The sequence below is a fragment of the Cucurbita moschata genome, unplaced genomic scaffold (assembly GCF_002738365.1).
Source record: "Cucurbita moschata cultivar Rifu unplaced genomic scaffold, Cmos_1.0 Cmo_Scf00001, whole genome shotgun sequence".
Classification (NCBI taxonomy): Eukaryota; Viridiplantae; Streptophyta; class Magnoliopsida; order Cucurbitales; family Cucurbitaceae; genus Cucurbita; species Cucurbita moschata.
Genome location: NW_019268517.1, coordinates 9,281,233 through 9,307,061, shown reverse-complemented (window position 1 = coordinate 9,307,061; position 25,829 = coordinate 9,281,233). Strand labels below are relative to the sequence as shown.

Here is a 25,829-nt window from a genome sequence, read left to right as displayed (position 1 = left end):
CAATATAATATACTTAATTATTTAATGTCAAATGTTTTTTTTTATATAATATTTTAAAATGCACGAATTAATGCATAATTTCTATACAACTTCTTTTACCTTTCACAAAAAGAAAAATAATTTAAAATAAAGGTTGAAACTTTCAAATTTTAGGACATGGTGTATTAATCGACGATATTATAAACTATGACCACTAGCGTGACTTTGCTCGGGCTTTGTGATAAATTAATTTTTAGTTGGTTTTTGTATTGAAAAAAATTTATATTTTAAAAATAATGCATCTGGCATTGTGAGCCAATAAAAAACACAAAATTTTAAATTTTAAAATTTTATTAAATTAATTTAAATTTATATAAATAATAATTGATGTCTTATGTATTAAATTAGGTTCGGGAATTATTAAAGTAAGTATTTTTTTTTCTTTTTATTAATGAGAGTTGAATTGATAAAGTCTAGTGCTGGTAGGTTGGAAAGGCATAAGCATCCAAGTGATCGACTTTTGAGAGATTAGATTGGGAATAAAGATGGTCGGTACGACAAGTTGGAAATGACCAAAACCTCTCCATCATAGAGAGATGTCGGTTCATTATTTTATGGTCACAGCCGACGTTGCCGTCCCAACTTAAAAAAACGACCCATTTTTTTCTTTTTAATAATAATTACTCAATTAATCACTAATTTAATTACCCTAATCTAATCTAATCTAATTTAATCCCTCCCTAGTCTCTTCATTCTCCTAGCTGCATCTGACGTATTTTTCATTTAATGCATGGACTAATTATTAGGTATTTTTTTTAATTAATAATGTGTTTATTTTTATTCGTTTAATTAATTTATGAAAAATACCCTTATCTAATATATTAGTTTATCAGTTTATTTTATTAAATAAAAACATGATATTTACTTAAAAAACTGATATAAATTTGATAAATTATTATGAAATAATGATAAAAATAAAATATATTAGAAAAATATCTAATCTTTGTCGCTTATTAATTATGAACGTATGGTGGAGCCTCCATTTGACCAATAGGATTCTATTATTCTGTTTGTTAATTAATTGATTAATTAATTAATGTTGTCCACTCTATTTCTTTTTCCCTTTACCATTAAATGAATGTCTATTACACCCATTTAAAGCCTTTTTTTAAGTTTTTCAATAAATATAATTAACTATTAATTTAAAATAATATAATGTTAAAAAAATTTAATCTAAATTAATAAAAATACAAACAAATTTCACCACTTATCTCAAAAATATTCAAAATTTTTAAATGTTTTAAAAAGTTCAACAATATCCGTAAATATAGACAGTGTGAGAGAAGAATAAATCTTTGTACGGTTCTCTCTCCCATTTGTCCATATATTTAATAATGATCTGTAATATAATTCTTACACATTGATACCTAGTTAAGTATTGTTCTATCACCGAATAAAGATAGTTTGGAATTTGATTCTTTAAGTTAACGAAGAGTATTAACCCTACGCGTACTCCTTGTTTCAAATATTATTTGTAATGAACATTGGAATGTAAGCAAAGTTTAAATTAGATGTCAAATTGTAATATTTTGGGTATATAATATGATTTAGTGCTTCCATAAATGTCCTATTCATAGCCCACATCTTTTAGTGGAAGAAATGGGATTGATTCCACCTTCAATTAAATTATGCTTGAGTGGAGGATAGATAATTAACTTATCGTCCCTTTTAAATTATAAATGTATATTATCGTTAAAAAAAATTATGGATAAAATTAAGCTCTAAACACGTCAATATGGTGAGACTATCCTATATGAGTCGTGGAGGCTCAACATATACAACCTTGATTGACCAACCAATTCATTCAAATTGGTTCAAACTGGTATGGCTCGTACGTGTAGGAGTGCATTTTCAAAGTATGCTAAAAAAATATTATAGTTCTTGTTATGTCTATCAAATACAAGTGTATCACAAGCATCGTATTGGTTCATCGGTAGCTCGATTTGAGCATCAAAAATTAAAAAGACCGAAGATTTCAAAATTTCAAATGTTATGGGTCATTAGCTAAGGCTTTTGTTTGTTATTGAGTGGGCGCGGAAAGCAACAGTGATGGGCGCGGAAAGAGCCCAAAAAGGCTCTCAATACTTCCAATCCAACGGCCTTATATTCAAATTTTAAAAGCAATTTTATTTTTTATTTTTTATTTTTGGTTTTAGTTTTAATGACGGAAATTATGAAACTAAATTTTAATTAATGTAGTGTCGAGATGCTACATGTAATATCTCAATCCTACCAACGAAAAATACGAGGCATATCTCTTCATAACATCGAGACGTTGTTAGGTAAAGCTACTCTATCATTCAAAATCCATAATTTCTCTCAAAAATCTCGATTCTCGTAAATTCAACAAATACGTACACGAAATTAGTCAACTTAAATTTTCGTATCGTAACCTCCATACTAAATCAAATTATACTTAAATAGTAGCATTACCATTTTAAAGATAGCTTCTGAATTATACATTACCATATTTAGTTTTAAGCTTGTTATCCATCACAATCAATTTATTAAAATGTATATATAAATATTTATATTTGTAACCGATTTATATATCAATAATTTGATACTTAGTAAATTCCATAAATAACCCTGTATTTTTTTCCCTATAAATGGAGTCTTTCTCTACCATAATTAATTACACTACTCATCAGTATTAATCAATGGCTTTCAAAACTTCTCTTATCGTCCTTCTCCAAGTCTCCCTTCTTGCGGCAGGTAACCTCAATAATGATTTTTTTTTTTTTTAAGGTACAATAATGATATTTAAATATTTATTTTAATTAATTATATAATAGTAATATTGAAATATTTGCAGGGGTAATTTCGGAAGATGTGGTATTTGTCTTCCAGAACCAATGCCCGTATCCCATCTGGCTATCTTCAGGCGTGGCAACCGGATACACGAATCTGAAGATGAAGTCGGACACTTCCAAGACGTACACGATGCCATACACGTGGAATGGCAGCATCTGGGCCCGCACCAATTGTTCCTACGACAAAACACTTAATTTCTCCTGCGAAACCGGCGATTGTAGGTCAGGCTCTATAATCTGCGACTCTCTACCGGCTATCCCAGTCACCCTCCTCAACTTCGCCATTAACCAATCTGTCGTCCACTACGAGCTCAGCCTTAAACACGGCTTCAACGTTGCGGCCAAGATCCAGCCCGACGGTGGCTACCTCGTCGATGGCGGTTTCGGCGACTGCCCTGCCGTCGGCTGCGTCGCGGACTTGAACCACGTTTGCCCTCCGGTGCTCTCTTTCACTAACAAAAACGGCGCGAATGTCGGCTGCTACAGCCCGTGCGACAAGTTTGGGCCGCCGAAATATTGCTGCAATGTTCCTGGTTGCCACCCGGATCCGTACTCGATTATGTTCAAGCATTTGTGCCCGTCGGCCCATGTATATCCCGGCGACGATCGACCGCCGATATACGGATGCACTGGTTTTAAAGCTATAAATGTAATTTTCTGTCCAATCGTTTGATAATCTTCCATTAGGGGAAGTTAATAATGAGGAGAATTTGTTGAATAATTCGTAATGTTTGAAAGAATCAATCATGTTCTCTTTTCGTGATCGGAGTGTTTACAAGTGTATCTCTCGGATTATCATGCTATCAACTCGAGTTCATAATTGAGAACCATAACTTACACCACAATCATCAGCAGCTCCCATTCTTAGAACTTCGACCATGAGCAATCAAATCTTGAATGAGCAGTTTGAGGTTCCGATGAGACGAACCTCCTTCTTCCATGGCGGTCTTCGCCTTCTTCGCAAGCTTCTTTGATCGCTCTCTCATCGCTTCTCTCTCATCTCCATCCATTACAGTTTCTATGGCTTCTCTCACTTTCTCTCTCTTCACCAGAACCAGTTCTTCATCTTCCCTGTCAAACTGCACAACCGTTTCCTCTCCCACACTTACACCCACCTTCAGAATCTGTACGATTAACTTCTCGTTGAAGATTTGATCTGCAAATAGAGGCCATGTGATCATTGGGACACCGGCCGATATCCCTTCGATGCTCGAATTCCAACCGCAATGCGTCAGAAAGCATCCAATGGCAGAGTGGGAGAGTATCAGAACTTGTGGCGCCCATCCACGAATCACCAAGCCTCTACCTGAAACTTTCCTCTCGAAATCATATTCCTCTAACCATTTTAGTAATTCCTCTTTCAGATTGGCTTTTCTTATGACCCAGATGAATGGTTTGTTCGATGCCTCCAATCCCAATCCCAGCTCTATGAGCTGCTCTGTTCCCAAATTGCAGAGACTCCCCAATGACGCATGAACCACCGAAGAGGGTTGCTGCCCATCGAGCCATTTGATGCATTCGTGTTCGTTGATTGAGGCTTTGTTGCCTCTTTCGGCTTTGTCGAGTTCGGTGTTGTTGGAAAGCGAAAGAGGGCCGACGCACCAGACGTTCTCCGGCAATTCTCTTCCCTTTTTATACTCTGTTACATACTCTGGCTCCATCTCCTCAAATACATTTAAAATAACGCCGTACGACTGCCGATCAGCCTCGCTCATTGCTTGACCAAATTGGGTCGCGTAATCATCCGTGATACGAGGTAGGTGCGACTTGCGAAACTCCACCGGAACGGGGAAGTCCGGTACCGCCACGAACTCAGAATCAGACAGGGATTTCCAAACATCGGATTTTCCGAATAAACGGTTGAGACAGAGAAGGAAGAAGCAGCTCAAACTGTAGAAAACGAGCCGGGGGACATGGAATTTCTGAGCGAGCTGGAAGGTCCAAGGAATACACATGTCGGAGATTATGCAATTCGGACGAGGGGTGAGCTGCTCGAACAGCTTCACCGATGGGTCGTAAAGGAGACTTAAAACTCTGTAGAAATGGGATAAGTAAGAAAGTGAAGGAAGTAAGTCGACATTCTCACAGCCTTCTGGGATGCCGGAGTTTTTGGTCCATGGGAATTGGAGTTGAACGACGTGGATTTGAAGGCCGGAATCAATGGCGCGAGTGAGAACAGAGTGGTAGCGGGCAAAATTGAGGGGCGTGGTGACGATGGTGACTGTGGCGCCATTGCGAGCGAGAAGCTTGGCGAGGTCCATCATGGGGATCATGTGGCCCTGCGCCATGAAAGGGAAGAGAAGAAAGTGAAGTGTATCGCTGTGGGGCGCCATGGCAGGGTCGTGTGGTAAGAGAAGGCCGTTCCTCCGAGCTATGGGGCTCTGGTTTCTATTATATAAGTCAATGGAGGCGTGAGGTAAGCGCATGCATCAGCATTTTGGTAGCATTTGACCTCCCATTGGGCAGTGGGCCGATCAATTGGGGAACAATATAGAACATGCAATAGGGTGGCGTTCTCGAGGTTTCTTTCGGAGATTCATCAATTTTGATTTGAATTCTCTTCGTAGGAATGGTCATTTCTTGTTCGTACTTTTAATTCTCGTTACGTGATTATAATAGTTTGTAATTATTGAAATAGGAGCCTAAGTCTTCGCCATCCCGCTAATAGCAAATCAAATGGTAGAAAATTTGTGGATAGATAGACCCACTTTCGAGATCTTAGTCAAGTGTGAGATCTGAGACAAGTTCTCTCGAGTCTTCCCTGGTGGGGGCGCCAGATTTCCTTAGAAAAGTAGAGGAGAGAGGAAGGAAAAGATTCTCGATTGGATCGGATATGGGATCGGATATGGGATCGGATATGGGTACCAAATCCCACCCTTGAAATGTGAAGGAGATTAGATAGGCTCATGGTGTATCTATATATATGTATATATAATTGAAGCAACCGAAAGACGTGGTTGAGTCTTCCATCTCATGCTACAAATCTCCCACAAATACCAAAAAGAAGATTTAAAAAAAAAAAAAAAAAAAACTTTCTAGCTGTTTCTCTTGGTTGTTCTTCCTGTATGATCAAAACATGTGATTTGTAGCCACACATACGCAGCAAAGAGATATAAGTCTGTGTACCTTGAGCTCACAGGCTATCATGGCTTCCAAATCCAAGCAACCGCCTCACTTCCTTCTCATCCCACTCATGGCTCAAGGCCATCTAATCCCCATGGCCGATTTGGCCAAGCTTCTAGCTGAAAATGGAGGCAGAGTGAGCCTCATCACCACCCCACAAAACACATCGCGAATCAACTCCCTTCTCTCCCACCCAAACCAATCACAAATCCAAGTCCTTCACCTCCAATTCCCATCTCAGCAGCAATCCGGCGTTCCACAAGGCTGCGAGAATTGTGACTCCTTGCCTTCACTTAGCTTACTCCCCAAATTCTTGTCGGCAACATCTCTTCTCTGTCGGGCCACACAGGATTTGTTCCAGCAGCTGTCTCCCAGACCGAGCTGTGTGGTGTCGGACATGGCGTTGCCTTGGACAATTAAGGTTGCCCACAAGTTTAATGTTCCTAGGCTTGTTTTCTACAGCTTGTCTTCGTTGTATCTGTCGAGTATGGCGAATCTACGAGCCACAGGTGTTATCGAAAAAATCATGTCTGCTTCTGATTCCGAGCTAATTGCTATGCCCAATTTGCCTGATAAAGTCGAGTTCACTAAGCCGCAAATTATATGCACTTGGGATGCTGAGTTCATGGAATGGGCCAATGAAACGGGCAAAGCTGACCAGGCTTCCTATGGTATCATTCTCAACTCTTTTGATGCTCTGGAACCAAAATACCTTGAGGAGTTCAAGAAGGCCACAGGTACCCAATTGCACCCTCCGTTCTTCACACTCACACTCAGTTAAGAATCACCGACCCTCCACAATAGTATGATATTATCCACTCTGAGCGCCTTTGCTCTTGGTTTCCCTAAAAGGGCTCATACTAGATAGTATTCCTAACTTATAAACCCATGATATTCCACTTAGCCAAGGTAGGACTTCCTCCCATAGAATCTTCCTTGAGGCTTATGAAGCCATGCCTTTTTTCTAGAGCCCATGAAAAAATACACTCTTTGTGTGATATTTGATGATTATATTAACGTAGCTAAGTTAAGGACATGGCTCTAATACCCATGTTAGGAATTACGGACCCTCCACAATGATTTGATATTGTCCATTTTAAGCATAAGCTCTCGTGATTTTGTTTTTTTGTTTTCTCAAGAGGCCTCGTACGAAGAGATAGTATTTCTTATTTGTAAATCCATGATATTCCCCTTAATTAATCAACGTGGAACTCCCTCGTAACAATCCAACAAATCAACGAATAATATAAAATTATTGTCTTTACTAATGTCATATAGGATCAGACAAAGTTTGGTGTGTTGGGCCCGTTTCACTATGTAACAGAGACGCAGCCGACAAGGCTGTCCGAGGCAACAAGGCCGCCATCGACGAACATGAATGTCTCAAATGGCTGGACAGACAACAGCCCGGCTCAGTCGTCTACGCCGCACTCGGCAGTTTATGCAACGTAGTAGCAGCACAAATCATAGAGCTGGGGCTGGCTCTAGAGGCATCGAACAGGCCATTCATTTGGGTCATTAGACAAACAGAAGCCACCAAAAACGAACTAGAAAAGTGGCTGTCAGAGTCCGGGTTTGAAGAGAGGACCAAAGAGAGAGGGCTGGTGGTCCGTGGCTGGGCTCCGCAAGTGCTGATATTATCACATCCGGCAGCCGGAGCCTTCGTCACACACTGTGGCTGGAACTCGACCATAGAAGGGATCACAGCAGGAGTGCCGATGGTGACCTGGCCGTTGTTCGCCGACCAGATATTCAACGAGAAGTTGATCGTTCAGCTTCTGAAGGTTGGGGTCAGCGTGGGGATGGAGAAGAGTGTTATGTGGGGAAGTGAGGAGGAAATCGGGGTTCAAGTGAAGATGGAAGGCATTAGAGGGGCAATTGAGAAGGTGATGGATGGAGAGGGAAACAAGGAGATGAGAAGAAGAGTGAGGGATTTAGCTGAAAGAGCAAAGGCCGCCATGGAAGAAGGAGGCTCTTCTAATCTCAATTTGAAGCTATTGATCGAAGATATTACGCATCAGACAGAGGTTCGGGAGGCCTAAAAGTAGTCGCATTTGAATTATACAATGGCTTAGAACACACAAATTTGTAATTCAAGTTTAATTTATACTCTTTCCTCTTTGGAAAAAGGGAGAAGCAAACAATGTTGCAAATCTAATGGAAGACGGAAGACGACTCGATCTAAAGAGCACCTCTACAATTGCATGGCTATGCACACTCCTGTCATAGACTATAAGATATGACATTGGTTAACGGTAGAGACAATATAGAAGCACATAGCTCAAGAAATCATTGTAAGGATCAAGTTCGACAAGAGCCTACAAGTAAGTTGCTACACTTCTAATATAGGGTGTATAACTAAATCCCTCGAGCCATAATGTAGGATTAGGTTGTACTTAACATTTTGTTTACGTTTCTCAAAGTCTATCATTAACCTGGTTCTACTCGCACTTGAGTCCACTTACCCTATGACGGGCTCGCGGGTAAGTCTTGTGTGTTTGAGGTAACCTGTGCATTATAAGTAGGTTAGTACTCTGACTATTTGGATCCTATATGAACTATCTACTGGGTGCACCCTGGTAGCATGTCCTCTACGACTCTTGGCATCCCCTTGTGAATGACAACTAACTAATATGTATCAAGTAGATCTTAATCCTACTAGGAGAGTTCACGGTTAGAGGTTGCGCCCCAACTGACCCTAGTTGATTGCCTGGTCACATGAAAATACCTATGGTATCTAATGTGAACTCTAATACTAAGAAAATTTGCAATAACTAGTAATGTTCATGCATATTCTCATATAGACTCTCTCGGGAACATAGCAGGTAATTAATCCCCATAACATACTGTTATGCATAACACATCCGTATAATAGTGTCCAACATGTTCAATCAATAGATTTACAAATATACGAGACATGCTAGAGTCCTTATATAATTAAGACTAATCAGACATCGCAACATACAAGCAGAAGAAGAAGCTTTAAACATAATATTGCGCTAAACTAGAAAACGAACTAGTTTCTAAATTTAACTATATACAAATTAATTAATTAGGTTTATCGTCATGTTTTCTAATAAATATCCAACTTGATTAACTAGGCTTGTCGTCATATTCCCTAATAAATTTCGTCCATTGTCAAAAATAAGGATTTTCAGTTTGAGTCGGTCGGGCAGCTGAGTGGTTCAGTTCAACTCTAATGAACCGGGTTGAATTGGGCAAGCAGTTTCATTAGGCGGGTCGTGTCGTGTCGTCTCCTTCTTTTTGTGGCGTGGTGCAGAGGACGATATCATTCTCCTCTTGTCTCAGATTCTTCCTTTTCTTCCCGTTCTCTGTCTTTGTGCATTTGCAGAGTGTTAGTTGAACACGGCTCTCTACAATAGTATGATATTATCCCCTTTGAGCATAAGTTCTCATATCCCCATACGAATGGAGAGAGTATTTTTTTATTATAAATACAGAATCATTCCCGAAATTAGTGGACGTGAGATCCAACACAGAGTACCCACTGTTCCTCTGTTTTTCTTCTCTTCTCCGGTGCAGACCACCATGGCGCCTCCTCCGTTCACAAGTGTCGGAACTTCGCCGGCGCAAACGGTGCCCAGCGTTGCTAGTTGGTTGCGTGTCTCTCTGACTGCGAATAGATTCTTAGCTTCCTCCAATGGCGACAGCTTTTCACGAGGAGGGTTCTCGGTCTGTCTCTGGGTTTTGTTCTCTGTTCGAGCTTCCTTCCCTAACAGCGTATTCTTCCAATTCTCTGGTTCGAGCCTGACTAGATGGGGCAGGGAGGATGAGATTATCCTTTTTGAAGAGTATGTGGGCCGAAGTCTGTGAGCCTAAACAATTCTCACGGTTTTAAGACATATATTCTATACGAAGCGATAAAATGACGTGTTACAGTGTTCCACCTCCCACTACAAACAATACAACAACACAATTGCCAACAAAACTGTCTTAAATGTTTCTCTCCTCTGTTCTTCCTCTTTAGTCAAAACATCATGTGGTCTCTAGCAGCAGGAAACAGATATAAGATAGAAACAAACAAAGGAAGCTGCAATCTTCAGCTCACAGGCTTTCATGGCTTCCAAATCCAAGCAGCCACCGCACTTTCTTCTCATCCCACTCATGGCTCAAGGCCATCTAATCCCCATGGCCGATTTGGCCAAGCTTCTAGCTGAAAATGGAGGCAGGGTCACCCTCATCACCACCCCACAAAACACATCGCGACTCAACTCCCTTCTCTCCCACCCAAACCAATCACAAATCCAAGTCCTTTACCTCCAATTCCCATCTCAGCAGCAATCCGGCGTTCCACAAGGCTGCGAGAATTGTGACTCCTTGCCTTCACTTAGCTTACTCCCCAAATTCTTGTCGGCAACATCTCTTCTCTGTCGATTTGTTCCAGCAGCTGTCTCCCAGACCGAGCTGTGTGGTGTCGGACATGGCGTTGCCTTGGACAATTAAGGTTGCCCACAAGTTTAATGTTCCTAGGCTTGTTTTCTACAGCTTTTCTTCGTTGTATCTGTTGAGTATGGCGAATCTACGAGCCACAGGTGTTATCGAAAAAATCATGTCTGCTTCTGAGTCCGAGCTAATTGCTATGCCCAATTTGCCTGACAAAGTCGAGTTCACTAAGCCGCAAATTATATGCACTTGGGATGCTGAGTTCATGGAGTGGGCCAATGAAACGGGCAAAGCTGACCAGGCTTCCTATGGTATCATTCTCAACTCTTTTGATGCTCTGGAACCAAATTACCTCGAGGAGTTAAAGAAGGCCACAGGTACTCAATTGAACCCTCCCTTCTTCACCCTCGTCTTAAAGCATTGCATGGCAATCGATAGAGTTAGGAATCACGGACCTTCACAATAGTACGATATTGTCCATTTGAGCATAATCTCTTGGGGCTTTGCTTTTGATTTCTTCAAAAGAACTCATGCCAATCGAAATAGTATTCATTTCTTATAAATTTATGATCTCCCAATTCCACACCATCCTCAATAATCTTATACTCTCGAACAAAGTACACCATAGAGTCTCTCTTGAGAACTATTGAGTCATGCCCCTTCATTGAGGCTCGACTCCTTTTTCTTGAGCCCTCAAACAAAGCACACATTTTGTTTGACACTTGAGTCACTTTTGACTACACCTTCAAAGCTAGCCTCCTTTAGGCCTATGGAGGACTCGAACAACCTCTCCTTAATTGAGCCTCGACTCCTTTTTCTTGAGCTATCGAACAAAGTACACCTTTTGTTCGACACTTTTTAACTACACCTTCAAGATTCACAACTTATTTGTTTGACATTTTGTGATGACTAAGTTATGGGTATGACTCTAATACCCATATTAAGAATCATGAACCTCCACAATGATATGATATTGTCCAGTTTGAGCATAAGATTTCATAACTTTGCTTTTAGTTTCTCCAAAAAGCCTCGTATGAATGGAGATAGTATTCATTACTTATAAACTCATGATCTTCATCTTCGTTAGCCAATGTTGGATTCTCTCCCAACAATTCTCAACATTAATGTCAAGAAAACAAGAAAACATGAATTTCTGATCTCGACTGAGTAAAAATTAACTAGAGTTATTGAATTATTTATCTATGTTCATTAACAACGTAGGATCAGACAAAGTTTGGTGTGTTGGGCCCGTTTCACTATGTAACAGAGACACAGCCGACAAGGCTGTCCGAGGCAACAAGGCCGCCATCGACGAACATGAATGTCTCAAATGGCTGGACAGACAACAGCCCGGCTCAGTCGTCTACGCCGCACTCGGCAGTTTATGCAACGTAGTAGCAGCACAAATCATAGAGCTGGGGCTGGCTCTAGAGGCATCGAACAGGCCATTCATTTGGGTCATAAGACAAGCCGAAGCCACCAAGAACGAACTACAAAAGTGGCTGTCAGAATCCGGGTTTGAAGAGAGGACCAAAGAAAGAGGGCTGGTGGTCCGTGGCTGGGCTCCGCAAGTGCTGATATTATCACATCCGGCAGCAGGAGCCTTTGTCACGCACTGCGGCTGGAACTCGACCATCGAAGGGATCACGGCGGGAGTGCCGATGGTGGCGTGGCCGCTGTTCGGGGACCAGATATTCAACGAAAGGTTGATCGTTCAGCTGCTGAAGGTTGGGGTCAGCGTGGGGGTGGAGAAGAGTGTTGTGTGGGGAGGTGAGGAGGAAGTCGGAGTTCAAGTGAAAATGGAAGCCATTAGAGATGCAATTCAGAAGGTCATGGACGGAGAGGGAAACAAGGAGATGAGAAGAAGGGTGAGGGATTTAGCTGAAAGAGCAAAGGACGCCATGGAAGAAGGAGGCTCTTCTAATCTCAATTTGAAGCTCTTGATTGAAGATATTACGTATCAGGCAGAGGTTCGGGAGGCCCACAAGTAGTCATTTATAAAATACTCAATAAGCAATCTACTTGTAAGCTCTCGTCAGACTTAATTTTTACAATGATTTCTTGAGCTATGTGCTCCTATCCTAACATTGGCGTTAGCCACTGCCATGGCTTATTGTCTATGCTAGCCTTATACGACTTATGCATACCTAAACCCTATACACTCCTATTTTAGGGTAGATAACCAAATCCCTCGGGCCATAATGTAGGGAGGTTGTACTTAACTTTTTGTTTACGTTTTTCAAAGTCTATCCTTAATTCAGTGCTATTGGCACGTGAGTCAACTTGCCCTATAACAAGTCCAAAGGTAAGTCTCGTGTGTTTGAAGTAATCTGTGCACTATACGCAAATGAGTACTTTGACCACCTGCATCCTATATGAGTTATCTACTAGGTGCAACCTAGTAGCATATGTACCCTCTACGACACTTGGCATCCCTTGTGGGTGACAACTAACCCATACGTATCAAATATATCTTTAACTCTACTGAGAGTCTACGATTAGGGTTGTGCCCCAACTATGCCTACTTGATTGCCTCGTGACACAAAAATACCTATGGGACCTAAGGTGGATTCAAAGACCAAGGAAATGTGCAATAACTAGTAACTGCTCATGTTCATGCATATTCTCATCGTATCTCCATAGGGCACATAACATATATATAATATGATATTCGAGCATACAAGAGTAATTAGTTCCTATAACATTCTACTATGCATAACACACATATATAAAAATGTCCAACATGCTCAATCAATAAATTTATGAATATACGAAACATGCAAGCAAACAGAAGCTTTAAACATAATATCGCACTAGACTAGAAAATGAACACGTTTCTAGATTTAATTATTACAACTTAATTAATTAGTTCTGTGGTCGTATTTTTTAATAAATATCTAATTTATTGTCTTAATCTACCCCAACAAGTATTACTTAAAAATAATTAATGTGATTACGTACTCATGGTAGACTTTGGAAGATGGGTTCAGGTCTTGAAGAATTTCTAAAAGTCCTAAATTGAGGGAAAAATTAAAATTATTAAAATAAGGGCGAAATTCTTATTAAAATGATATAAATTGGGCAAAATAAGGAATATCGGTTCGAGTCGGTCGAGTTGGGCAGCCGACCGGTTCAGGTTACCTCTAATGAACCGGGTCGAATTTGGGCAGGCGGTTTGAGTGGGCGGGTCGGGTCGGGTCGGGTGTCTCCTTCTTTTCGTCCGCGGTGCAGGGGACGCCGTCATTCTCCTCGGTTCTTCCTTTCCTTCCCGTTCTCTGTCTTTGTGCATTTGCAGAGAACCCATCGTTCCTCTGTTTTTTTTCTTCTCTTCTCCAGTTCCGACCACCACGGCGCCTCCTCAGTTCACAAAGTGTCGAAACTTCGCCGGCGCAAACTGTGCGTATCGTTGCTGGTTGGTTGCGGGTTTCTCTGAGTGCGAATCGATTGTTAGCTTCCTCCATTGGCGACGCCTTTCCACGAGTAGGGTTCTCGGTCTCTCTGGGTTTTGTTCTCTGTTCAAACCATATAAGAGTGTGAGAGATACATTTGTAAACACTAGTTTGTAATGATTGGCTACCGCTAGTAGATGCAAGGAAACTTCTCATCGATCGATTCTACTTTCGCTTCCACTGCAACAATTAGGTATCATCAGAACATTTCGAACGTTACATTTAAGAGCATAGCATTGGTTGTGGCATTAGGATGCAACCAATGGTATTAGGGGTATTAGAGTTGGAAGGTTGGTGGGAGGTCGGTGGGATTGCACGAACCATTTGCGCCCCCAAATCCTCTGGAATCTGGCCTCTGTTCCTCTTTCCTGACAGGCGGCCATCGCCACTGTACTCTGTTTTTCTTCCTTTATTTATCTATTATATTGAAGCTATAAAATGAGGTGTTTAGCTCATGCTACACACCTCCCACCACAATAATACAAAAACACAATCACCAAAAAAAAAGAAATGCGGTTTAAATGTTTTTGTCTGTTCTTCCTCTAAAGTCAAAACATGTGGTCTCTACCCAAACACAACACATGCAGTAAAGAGATAAAACACAGAAAGAAAGAAAGAAAGAAAGAAAGAAAGCTGCAACCTTGAGCTCACAGGCTTTCATGGCTTCCAAATCCAAGCAACCACCTCATTTCCTTCTCATCCCACTCATGGCTCAAGGCCATCTAATCCCCATGGCCGATTTGGCCAAGCTTCTAGCTGAAAATGGAGGCAGAGTGAGCCTCATCACCACCCCTCAAAACGCATCGCGGATCAACTCCCTTCTCTCCCACCCAAACCAATCCCAAATCCAAATCCTTCACCTCCAATTCCCATCTCACCAACAATCCGGTTTTCCCCAAGGCTGCGAGAATTTGGACTCCTTGCCTTCACTCAGCTTACTCCCCAAATTCTTATCGGCAACGACTGTTTTCTGTCGGGCCACAGAGGATTTGTTCCAGCAGTTGTCTCCCAGACCGAGCTGTATCGTGTCGGACATGGCGTTGCCTTGGACAATTAAGGTTGCCCACAAGTTTAATGTTCCTAGGCTTGTTTTCTACAGCTTGTCTTCGTTGTATCTGTTGGGTATGGCGAATCTACGAGCCACAGGTGTTATTGACAAAATCATGTCTGCTTCTGACTCCGAGCGAATTGTTATTCCCAATTTGCCTGATAAAGTCGAGTTTACTAAGCCGCAATTTATCTGCACTTTGGATGCTGGGTTTATGGAGTGGGCCAATGAAATGGGCAAAGCTGACCAAGCTTCCTATGGTCTCATTGTCAATTCTTTCGATGAGTTGGAGCCGAAATACCTTGAGGAGCTCAAGAACGCAACAGGTACTCAGTTGCTTTTGTTAGACGAACACGACTCTCCACAATGGTATGATATTGTCTGCTTTGAGCCTAAGCTCTCATGGCTTTGTTTTGGGCTTTCCCAAAAGGCCTCATACCAATGGAGTTAGTATTCCTCACTTATAAACTCGGAGTTAGTATTCCTCACTTATAAACCCATGATCATTCCCTAAATTAGCCGATGTGGGACTTCCATCATCCAACAGCTTTCACCCAAAACCTTAATCATATGTCATCGAATTATTGAATTGTTTATCGATGTTCATTAACAATATAGGAACAGATAAAGTTTGGTGCGTTGGGCCCGTTTCATTATGCAACAAAGACACAACCGACAAGGCTATAAGAGGTAATAAGGCCGCCATTGACGAACACGAATGTCTCAAATGGCTTGACAGACAACAGCCTGGTTCAGTCGTCTACGCTGCACTCGGCAGCTTATGCAACTTAATAGCAGCACAAATCATAGAGTTGGGGCTGGCTCTAGAGGCATTGAACAGGCCATTCATTTGGGTCATAAGACAAACCGAAGCCACCAAAAACGAACTAGATAAGTGGCTGTCAGAATCCGGGTTTGAAGAGAGGACCAAAGAAAGAGGGCTGGTGGTCCGTGGCTGGGCTCCGCAAGTGCTGATATTATCACATCCGGCAGCCGGAGCCTTCATCACACACTGTGGCTGGAACTCGACCATCGAAGGGATCACGGCAGGAGTGCCAATGGTGGCCTGGCCGTTGTTCGCCGACCAGATATTCAACGAGAAGTTGATCGTTCAGCTGCTAAAGGTTGGGGTCAGCGTGGGGGCGGAGAAGAGTGTTATGTGGGGAAGTGAGGAGGAAATCGGTGTTGAAGTGAAAATGGAAGGCATTAGAGGGGCAATTGAGAAGGTGATGGATGGAGATGGAAACAAGGAGATGAGAAGAAGAGTGAGGGATTTAGCTGAAAGAGCGAAGGCGGCCATGGAAGAAGGAGGCTCTTCTCATCTCAATTTGAAGCTGTTGATTGAAGATATTATGCATGAGGCAGAGGCTCGGCAGGCCCAAAAGTAGTCATTTATTCATTGCTAAAATGCCAAGTCCACATTTGAATTATGGATGTTCTTACCATCTCATACAATCTTAATATTGCTTAGAACACAGTTTTATAATTCAAGTTTAATTTATATTCTCTCCCTCTAAACACTTTTAAGAGTTAAAATGACTAAATAGACACGAACCTCAAAAATTATATTTAAAAATTTGTTCTCAAAGGCCTTACTAAGTTGGTTGCCATCGAAGTCAATCTACTCTCGAACCCAATTCACAGTTCACCCTTAATCAAATGAAGCCAAGTTCTATATGAGATTTGAACGAAAGTTCCCCCTAGATTTACCCCGCTAATCAGAAAACTGAGAAGGATTTAACTATCTAAGTCATTTCATAGCAAAATTAACTATAGAAACATCATACTACCTTGTTAAGGCATTTGAATATTCACAAGTACGTATTGGGTTACTACCAAGCATGAATGGAAGGGTGTTTTACCCGCCGGCTAGGGGACTGGCCGTTGGTTTTGACTAAAGCCATCGCCTATAAAGATGGTTTGTAAGGCAAGGGGGAAGGTAGGGGCATGGTGGCTTTGAAGATGTTATATATAAATAAAATGGATATTTAGTAACTAGAGCTCAGCTACAGAATAGCCTAAATAAGAGGGAAAAACTTATAAGCTATACACACACAAACCCACTGAATGAAGGTTCAGGGGGGAACAAAGATGAGAGGCAGGGAAAAGATTAGAGGGAACCTCACACCTGCCATGGTCACAATGGAGTACCTTATGACCCGACATGATGGAAGTGTTTTCTGAAGCATGGATGCCCGCATGAATGTCACCTTGGTCACAATGGAGCACCCGCAACCCGACATGAGGGAACCATTTTCTGAAGCATGGATGTCCCTTTGAATGTCACCATCTGGCAGCAAGTTCTTCTATAGCAGCTAAGCTGTAGTGAGTCGATACAAAAAATTTATCAGGTGGTGGAAAATCGCACAATGTTAGGTGATGAATGTGTGCTATTGTTACATTGTTTGAAGTATATACCTGATCTGGTTTTATTCTCTCGAAACCGAATTTTTCAGTCCAAATGGATTCAGCCTCTTCAGCAGCCGGGAGAACAAGGCACTTGACATTTAAGAAAGCTAGCAGCCTCTCGATGCATGAAAATAATGTTTGGAAGTAGCCCTGCCATCATTGCACGTGGGAAAATATCAAAATCAGAATGGTCAAAATATAAAATACTATTGATTAGAAAGTCAAAGGTGTCAAAGACATTCCAAATAGACTCATAAACTCGGAATGTGCAAGGCGTAAAACAAAGTCAAAGGACGCAGAAAAAAGAAAAGGTATTTTCACTTGGCGATTCCAATAAAAAAAAGATAATAAAACAAAAATATAATTGTTTTATTTTATGGAAGAAGTAAGATTGGTTAGTCAGACCTTGCCATGGTTACCATTACTTGTCGCAACCAACGGCAGCTCTGCAATATCTTGGCCAAAAACACGAAGCATTGCAGCTGATACAACAAATGAGCTGTGCAATATAAAGAGAGAAATTTGTAATGATATTTTGTAAGAAGGTTAAAGGTCGCATTGATAAGATAGACTCTTACTTGACAATTAATATGGCACAATACATGCCACCAAACTCTTGTCCACCTACATCCCTTCTGTGAGATAGAGTGACAGATAACAACTTAGTATAAATACTACAATAAACACTGAATATAGCCAGTATTCAGGCTGTAAAAAATATATAAATGTACATATATATTGAAATAACGTGTCACTAACCCATAAACCATAGCTGGAATAAGATCGCGTCCACTTGTTATATCAACTATAGGATCAAAGCGATCCTGTAAAGTAATGATGACATGATTTAAATCAGATTAAACCCATGGATCATAGTTCAAATGCTGGAAACAAATTCAACGCATCATGTAATTTAGAGACTTCTTATAATATACATATATACGTACGTGTGTGTTAAGAAATAGATATAGATATAGATATAAGCTATACAAAATACAAGGATAGTCTAACATGGATTCGACAATACTTCTCAGGCTCTTCAGTGTTGCTTTTGTATTTGAAGATCATGGCATATCATTATGCATAAAAATAAAGTTGTCTGGAGTCATATATAACTTTTATTTCCGTTAATGAAATCATGTGAGACAGAGAGAAACAAGAATGGTATCTTAAATAGTATCGTAATTGAACACAGATTATTGCTCTAGGAATGAACTTAACTAAACATTCAAAATAAAAAGAAAATATAGGAAAACTTACGTGGAAGATGGCGATGGCCTCTGACAATAGCAACCGAGTTTCAGGTGAAGCAATTTTTCCACTGATAAGTCTCCAACTGACATCAACATCAACCTTATTGTCCGAACTATTTTTTCCAAGCTTTCTACTGACAGCCTCCAAAAGTGAATCTGGAAGCTTCTCTGGCCCACGAATTAGCAGCTTCTGTAGAGCGGAATGTATCCTCGTACAATCTGTGCTACAAAACCATTTTCCTTTTGGCAGTTCCTGTTTCATTAACGGTCGTTACATTTTCTTATCCCAGAAAGAAATTAGGACATTAGACAAGGAAAGAAATTGTTGTCATACAAAGGATTTCAAGTAAAAAGCAAGATTGTAATTTCAGTTAATACCTTAAGAAATGCCATTTTGTGGTCTTTTAAACAGCCCACGTGAAATTCCTTCTCGCACTGACCAGATATCAAACGAAGAATTTGAAGAAAAAGCATAACAGCAAAAAACATGGACAAGGAACTGGAAGGAGTCAATACAACAACACTTGAATGTTCAATTAGAAGTTAAGATGATATGACAAGATACCTGATCGCAAAGTATAATTGTGCGGGGACCAAAACCTGATTTGCTGAAATCAGACCCACTGCATGCAAAGATAAAAAAAGAATAACTACAAAGCAAAATCAACCTATAAGATAATATAACGAGAAGAAAAATGAGAAATCTTAGGAAAGGACATTTGAGAGAAGGAAAAATGCAATTAATACCGGCATAACACACATCCACTAAGATCTATTTCTATGTTCCTGACCATTCGAATGCATCTTTTAGTAATCTGCTCAATAGGGTCAACCCCATATACCCTTCCGGCTGCAACAGCATTGGCATTATGCTCAAAAAACTTCTCACTTTGGAACATATTCTGGCAAAATTTACAATACCAATCACCACGGGGAATACTTGATAATGATGCACATTCTGCACAAATGAATGGAACTGCAAATCAAAAACTCTACTCTGGAAACTGACCATTATTCAAAGAATTGAACGAGCTAAGGAGGCCAATTAACAACACATGAGCTTATAAGCTGTTCACTATTTAACACACACACACCCAAAAAAAAAAAAAAAAGCGTTTATACTGGAGAAGAGTTAATAGAAAAACACTGCACTTAAAATTGTCTAATCAAAGTGCTCTATATTATGATTCACCTTTGTGAAATGCCCTTGGGCAGCCATCACAAAGCAAAAGATTGCCACCATCTAAACATATTATGCATAAGTCATCATTATCCTTAGCAGAATATTTGCGCCCTTTTGAGAGAGAGATTGCTAATTCATGCAGAGAAACCCCATTCGATGTGTAAATGTATGCATAGCTGCCAAAAAAAACCCATCAGTCATTGGAAAACCTAGTAATGAATAGTTTGAGCTGCCATAAATCTAAAGGAAAATATGCTCACGGTTTCTTGCGAGAAGACCAACCCGCATGAACTTCAAATTGTGAAGGACTAACCTGCAAACATAACGTAAAAACAACATTTTCAGAAAACTACTCATGAATTTGGGAGCACAAGAAAGTAAAGGTTTTACCACACAATTGCAGCAGCAACATAAAATTCCAGACCCCTTCTTATAACCCTGGAGTAATTTCTGTGCGTAGATAGAAGGTATAAATCACTATACACATCAATAAACTTTAGTAATACTTGAATAGTTACACAGATAAGCATGCAGATTTCTCTTAACTACCTGTCCCCTGGCAAAATATGCTACTTCAGTACCATCAGGCAATCCGTCTTCCTCAAAAACCAACTTATGCAACCTCTGATCTCTTAAGAGAAAAAGTATTGAAAGGTAAAGTGAATAAAATATTTATCAAGCCTATGTCCATAATATGGAAACAGATGAAAATTTGTCACTGGGAATGAAAAATAAAAAAAAAATGATAAAAACAACTAACTTCGTTGTTATTTTCCACTGATTTTTAGCTAATGAAGAACTACACTTTGAAGCACTTTGGGAGGATTTTGACATTGAGGATGGTTTCAATGACCTGAAATTTAAAATAAAGAAGACATAAAAAAGATAAATATTTGACAGAAAAATTATGCTGCGGATTTTGGTGGATTAAAACAGACTAAAACAGACTAAGCCAGACCATGACAAACAAGATTCTCCACCGTGACTCATGAGAGAAGACTATCCAAACACAAACAGCCTCCATTTATTTATGTTCAAAACTTCCTAAGACGACCTAAATGTAGCTATCCGTAGCCTTTAAAAGTTGAAGCTAACGATTAAATCCAAAAATGTTTATTGACAAATTAATAAAAGTAACTATAACTGATAATTTAACTAAACCTATCTATTATCTATTATATTAAAATAACCATGTCAGACTATTCTTGACATGGTCCGGTCAATAATGAAGAGCAAAGGAATGTTGAAGGAGTTTTGGGCAAAAGCATAATTGTGTGTAGTTTATGTACAAAATTGATGTCCTCGTGTGAAATTAGGAGATCAGGCATCGCAAGAAGCATGGAGTGGACAAAAGTCTACGGTGTCTCATTTAATGGTGTTCGGAAGTGTAAACTACGCGCATGTACTAGATCAAAGGAGAACTAAGTTAGATGACAAAAGTAAGAGGTACATCTTTATCAGCTATGATGAGAATACCAAAGACCAAGTTTTTTGATCCAATAGAGAAGAAAGTGGTGGTCAACCGAGATGTGCAGGTGAATGAGTCTAGTTCATGGGATTGGAAAAGATCCACCGAGGTGGTAATCGAGGAAAAAGAATCATCTGCACCAACTAATACTCCATCAATGGTTGATAATAAGGATGAGCCTAGACATGCAAGGATGCGCACCATGCAAGACTTGTACGACTCGAAAAGTGAGGTACATTTAATTTGTCTTTTGGTGGATGCTGAAATAATCACTTTTAAAGAAGCTATACGAGATGAGAAGTGGCAAGCAGTCCACGATCGAAATCAAACGTGGGAGCTGGTCAAATTGCCAAAAGGATGTTAGTCCATTGGAATAAAGTGGGTGTACAAGAAGAAGATGAATGCTCAAGGTAGACTAGATCGGTACAAGGCAAGCCTCGTTGCAAAGGTCTATCGACAAAAGTCAAGGATAGACTATGGTGAAGACGAGAAGTCGACTAGGCATGAAGGATGGAAGAGAATGAAGTTGAAGGAGGGGAGTTAATGAATAAACTTAATTCATCATTAATTATATGGGTGCACATGGACAGACCTATGTAGAGATTTAAAATAAAATTAAAAAACAAAGAACTTAAGAACATAATACTATCTCTTCCTCTAAAAAGACAGATTTGAGTGTTGAGAATTATGGCCCCTTTACATAAAAATTTTACGCTGCTCCAACAGTTTTATACCATTGGGATGAAGATGATGGAAACTACCTAAAAGGTTTGAAACGTTAGATCTAACAAAAAAGAAAAGTTATGATGGTCACTCCACCTCGACTCATTCAACTCCAATTGCTCTACATGACCATCATACCTCCCTAGAAGGAATCAATGCCTCTCAGATCAAACTGATGCAGTAGGTTTGTGTGTTACAATGGATTAAGCCAAACCCATGGGAAACAGGAGAAATTTCCAAAACGAGAGAAGGCTATCTAACAACACTTAATTCATTCACGTTCAGACCTTCTAAAGACAACCTAAATGCGGCTGTTTTAAGCTTACAAGAAAATTAAAATATAAAAGAACCATAAAATGCTAATTCAACAAAGTAATAGAAGAATTAAACTGAACCAATATACTAGATAAAAATAAGCAACTAGTTTGATTATGTATTATTACGTCCTACAACGAAATATGAAACCTCAATAACATTAATTTTCCATTTTACAAACAAGTGCAAGCTACAGTAAAAATTAAAGATATTTTTTAAAAAAAATCAAGTAAAATATCAAAGTGGGTAAAAACAATAATCTGGAGACAAACTGCACTAACTTTTTTCTCATCTTCAATGCACTCTTGTACTTTGAAGGGACACGCAAGGGTGCGCTTTTGGAAGACCTTGAGATGGAAATGTATTCGGACAATTTTGACCTGAAAGTTATACAAGTGATTGAACTTGAAAAGCTATTAAAGTTGAGCACCTTAGAAAAAGAAATAGGATACTGCTATCTTAATGGAAAGGCATTAAATTTTACTTCAATCACCAAACATGCCAAGGAGAAACAGAAAGGAAGTGGAATTATAAAAAATAAAAAAATAAAAAAGTTTAGCCAGTAGTGATGGTAAAATAGCATGAGACAAAATGATACTAACTTTGCTTTTATCTCCCATTTACGTTTATATCGTGAAGGGATATGTACTGGAGCACTTCCAGGTGATTTTGATGTGGTTGGCTCTGTTGACCTGAAAAACAAAACTAATTTTAAAGAAATAACATCTTAAAGATACTGAAGAAAAAAAAATTCTGCCCTTTTTGTGCATTCATGATTTAAATTGTAATAAATTAACAGAGTTCACATTTTTTCAGTTAATGGCGCCGAAAGTTACACTGTTGAAGAAATTACATCAGTCTTGCATGCATTACTAATCCCATCTTTAGTTATAAGCGCGACATCACCCATTTTTTACTTATAAATTTTACCGTCTGATTAGAGTTCTGCACGACTTGAACTTGCAAAGAAGACACTTCGGGAAACAGTTCATGCACTTAGCCGTCATGGAGAGTTATTACACAAAGATATAACTGGATACGATACCATAAGTAGACGACATGCCAGGGAAGAATACAAAATTCTAACTTATATTTCCAGAACCCATAACATGCAACGAAGCAATTGGGTTCGGGCAATAGGAAAAGGGTCGAAATAAAATGATGAATCGGCACCCATGATAATACAATCATAACTAAACGTGCATAGAAAAGGGAAAAATCGTATTCCAGAGAACAGGGAGACAACTGAAGTTGAAATCAGTATATACCGTACCTCAGTTTCTTATTAATTGGGGAAGTGGGGGGAGTTGCCAATGATGGCGTACACTGAGATCGCTTTGATTCCTCGCATGAAGAGCATAAAGGTCCCACTTGTCCAATGGATGAAGGAAAGCATCCTAGACATCGTAAAACACAGTAATTATCAAACAGATTATAATTCTTATAAACTACTGGGTTTTGGTTGTGCCTTATTATGACGCCTGCTAGTGGCGACAAACATTAAAAAACCAGAATTTCACCTTTACAATCTCTACACGTAAAATATTTTTCTTCTGGAGAAGAGCTAATCAGATTTTGAATAGTGACCTCAAGTGTCTGCCTACTTCCCTTGCATGCTCTCAACAGGTCGAGAAGGCTCTTCCCGTTCTCAAGACATATGTACTGAGCTGCTCGTTTATATTGTTTACAAGCGTGAATCTCAAATTGCGAAGGAGGAATGACCTAGATTGAAGAAGAAGAAGAAAAATTAAAGAAAACAATAGCAAAAATCATTTGAAGATTTCCCATGTTAAATCCAAAGAGATTACATACCCTGCATCCATTGCAGGACGAGCATGTGCACAAAATCCCACCATCTTTAATTGTACCACGCAGACCATAATCATGTGCCTGAGATCAAAATGCAGCACGAAGATCAACCCAGTTCCCAAATATGTATCACATACAAAATTCTAAATGATTAAACATACTGTGAAGTAGAAATTTAGAATTCGAGAGTTTAAATGAGCAAAAGGCAATAACCAACCTTCTTTACACCCATGTAGATGACACGGACACCCTCGAGCAAACCAGTATCAAAGAGCTCCCTCACAGTCATTGGCCGCTTATTCAATGCAATCTTTTTCGACATCTTTAATTCCAACTTATTCTTCGGAGTTGACAGAGAGTTGACTGTTTCAATTGTTTCCCCGACCACGCCTGAAATAACTTCGTCTTTAACAGAGCTTATTGTAATTGAGGGGCCTTCCTCGGGCTCAACCTTCGGCTTTAATGACGAGCGCGTAAACCGCTTAACTCCCCACCCAGGCAATTTCTCTTCAACTTCTCTCGCCTCTGCCATAACCAAAGGACTCCCCTCGGCCCCTTCTTCCTTATCTGCAGATTTCTCCACCGCCCCATGAGACTCTTTCTCACAAACAGAACTCACAGGATTGCAATTTGATTTATCTAAGCCTATAGTCTTAATTTGAACCTCCTCAGTCCTACTACCCTTCCCAATTTCCAAGCTTCCAGGAATTTCAATCTTCACCGCACTATTACAATTGTTTCTAATTTGATTATCCAGCCCGCTGTACACATTGATCTGAGACCTCCTTACCCTCGTATACACAATCAAACCATTCACAACACAGCCTTTAAATCTCTTACAGCCACCACTTCTAGCAGCTTCATCTAAATAACTACTCGACCTCGCCTCAACTAGAGTCTCACTACGAGTATGCCCAAGAGTCTCCTCAAGCTGAGACTGAACCTCCAAAGCAAAAGCTAACTCCCGCTTCATACCTAATGATAATCAGTCCTCAAACTAGAAATCGACAAAAATTACGAACCTCTAACTTCTAGAATTCGAAAAGCAACCTCCTGAACAGCGAATGTAGCAGCGGATCGCAAGTACCGGCAAGAGCAGACATGGAGAAAGAGAGAGAGATCGGAAGAAACTGAAGTTAGGGTTTTGATGAGGTGTGGTTAATGGAAAGTGAAGGAGGGAATAGAGAAGGAGTATGAAGAAGCATCTATGGAAATTGAAGACGAACCAACGCAGTGTGAGAGTGAAACAATGGAGAAGGAAGGATAAAGATGGAGGCCTGCACAGAGACGGGCAGAAAGGGCAGATGGGGCAGAATTTGTAATTACGCAATTTTATGTTATACGGACTCCAAGGGGAAAATAATGGACCAATACGTCGTCGTCACAGCCCTGGGCCGGCCCACTCTCTCCATTTCCTAAGACGAACCTTTATTACTCCAATGTGAACCCGGTTCATGATACTTCTGAGCCGAACCAAGTAAAACATGAACGACTTTCTTGGAACCCCGATCGACCATGATCGTATGTTAATGAAAGAAATTATTGGTTTCACTTTCACGATATAGAGTTGAACCAGATCGATCGTAATCGTGAGAAACATCTAGAGCTTACTGGCTCACATGTTCCAAACTACTCTCTATCATCTATTCCTCGGTTGTGATTATCTAATTGAGTCAACTCGATTCTAACTACAGAAGCATCTAGAGCTGACTGGCCCACGTGTCTCAAACTGCTCTCTATCATCTATTCCTCGGTTGAGATTATCTAGTTGAGTCAACTCGACTCGGACTACA

The 25,829-nt window shown here is 40.0% G+C and overlaps 5 protein-coding genes and 1 pseudogene across 6 annotated transcripts; 4 read left to right on the top strand and 2 right to left on the bottom strand.

The window, feature by feature from the left end:
- The first annotated feature begins 2,644 nt into the window (after positions 1–2,644).
- LOC111441990 (thaumatin-like protein 1b) lies at positions 2,645–3,580 on the top strand. The gene is made up of 2 exons (XM_023079231.1): positions 2,645–2,754; positions 2,855–3,580. The coding sequence occupies exons 1-2, from the start codon at positions 2,700–2,702 to the stop codon at positions 3,523–3,525; spliced, it is 726 nt and encodes a 241-aa protein (XP_022934999.1). The 5' UTR covers positions 2,645–2,699; the 3' UTR covers positions 3,526–3,580.
- On the bottom strand, positions 3,415–5,289 carry LOC111441982 (UDP-glycosyltransferase 73C6-like). Its single transcript, XM_023079219.1, has one exon. It carries the CDS (start codon positions 5,276–5,278, stop codon positions 3,701–3,703), a length of 1,578 nt encoding a protein of 525 aa, XP_022934987.1. The 5' UTR covers positions 5,279–5,289; the 3' UTR covers positions 3,415–3,700.
- A 525-nt stretch (positions 5,290–5,814) lies between these two features.
- LOC111442886 (UDP-glycosyltransferase 73C4-like) lies at positions 5,815–8,166 on the top strand. The gene is made up of 2 exons (XM_023080449.1): positions 5,815–6,712; positions 7,254–8,166. Exons 1-2 carry the CDS (start codon positions 5,998–6,000, stop codon positions 8,015–8,017), a joined length of 1,479 nt encoding a protein of 492 aa, XP_022936217.1. The 5' UTR covers positions 5,815–5,997; the 3' UTR covers positions 8,018–8,166.
- A 1,645-nt stretch (positions 8,167–9,811) lies between these two features.
- On the top strand, positions 9,812–12,623 carry LOC111442897 (annotated as a pseudogene).
- A 1,475-nt stretch (positions 12,624–14,098) lies between these two features.
- LOC111442880 (UDP-glycosyltransferase 73C4-like) lies at positions 14,099–16,379 on the top strand. Its single transcript, XM_023080439.1, has 2 exons — positions 14,099–15,202; positions 15,495–16,379. Exons 1-2 carry the CDS (start codon positions 14,488–14,490, stop codon positions 16,262–16,264), a joined length of 1,485 nt encoding a protein of 494 aa, XP_022936207.1. The 5' UTR covers positions 14,099–14,487; the 3' UTR covers positions 16,265–16,379.
- Positions 16,380–16,827: 448 nt separating this feature from the next.
- On the bottom strand, positions 16,828–25,307 carry LOC111442866. Of its 2 annotated transcripts, XM_023080426.1 has the most exons (20): positions 24,254–25,306; positions 24,040–24,117; positions 23,748–23,949; positions 23,501–23,624; positions 22,830–22,919; positions 22,509–22,607; positions 20,482–20,574; positions 20,271–20,352; positions 20,112–20,171; positions 19,982–20,034; positions 19,731–19,897; positions 19,286–19,496; positions 19,104–19,161; positions 18,917–18,973; positions 18,546–18,791; positions 18,045–18,109; positions 17,864–17,920; positions 17,691–17,784; positions 17,295–17,435; positions 16,828–17,196 (listed from the first exon to the last, which is right to left on the bottom strand). In XM_023080426.1, the coding sequence occupies exons 1-20, from the start codon at positions 25,007–25,009 to the stop codon at positions 17,092–17,094; spliced, it is 2,838 nt and encodes a 945-aa protein (XP_022936194.1). In that variant the 5' UTR covers positions 25,010–25,306; the 3' UTR covers positions 16,828–17,091. The 2 variants fall into 2 exon arrangements, with proteins under 2 accessions (XP_022936194.1, XP_022936198.1); XM_023080430.1 differs by lacking the exon at positions 22,509–22,607 and having other exon boundaries at positions 24,254–25,307.
- Positions 25,308–25,829: the final 522 nt, after the last annotated feature.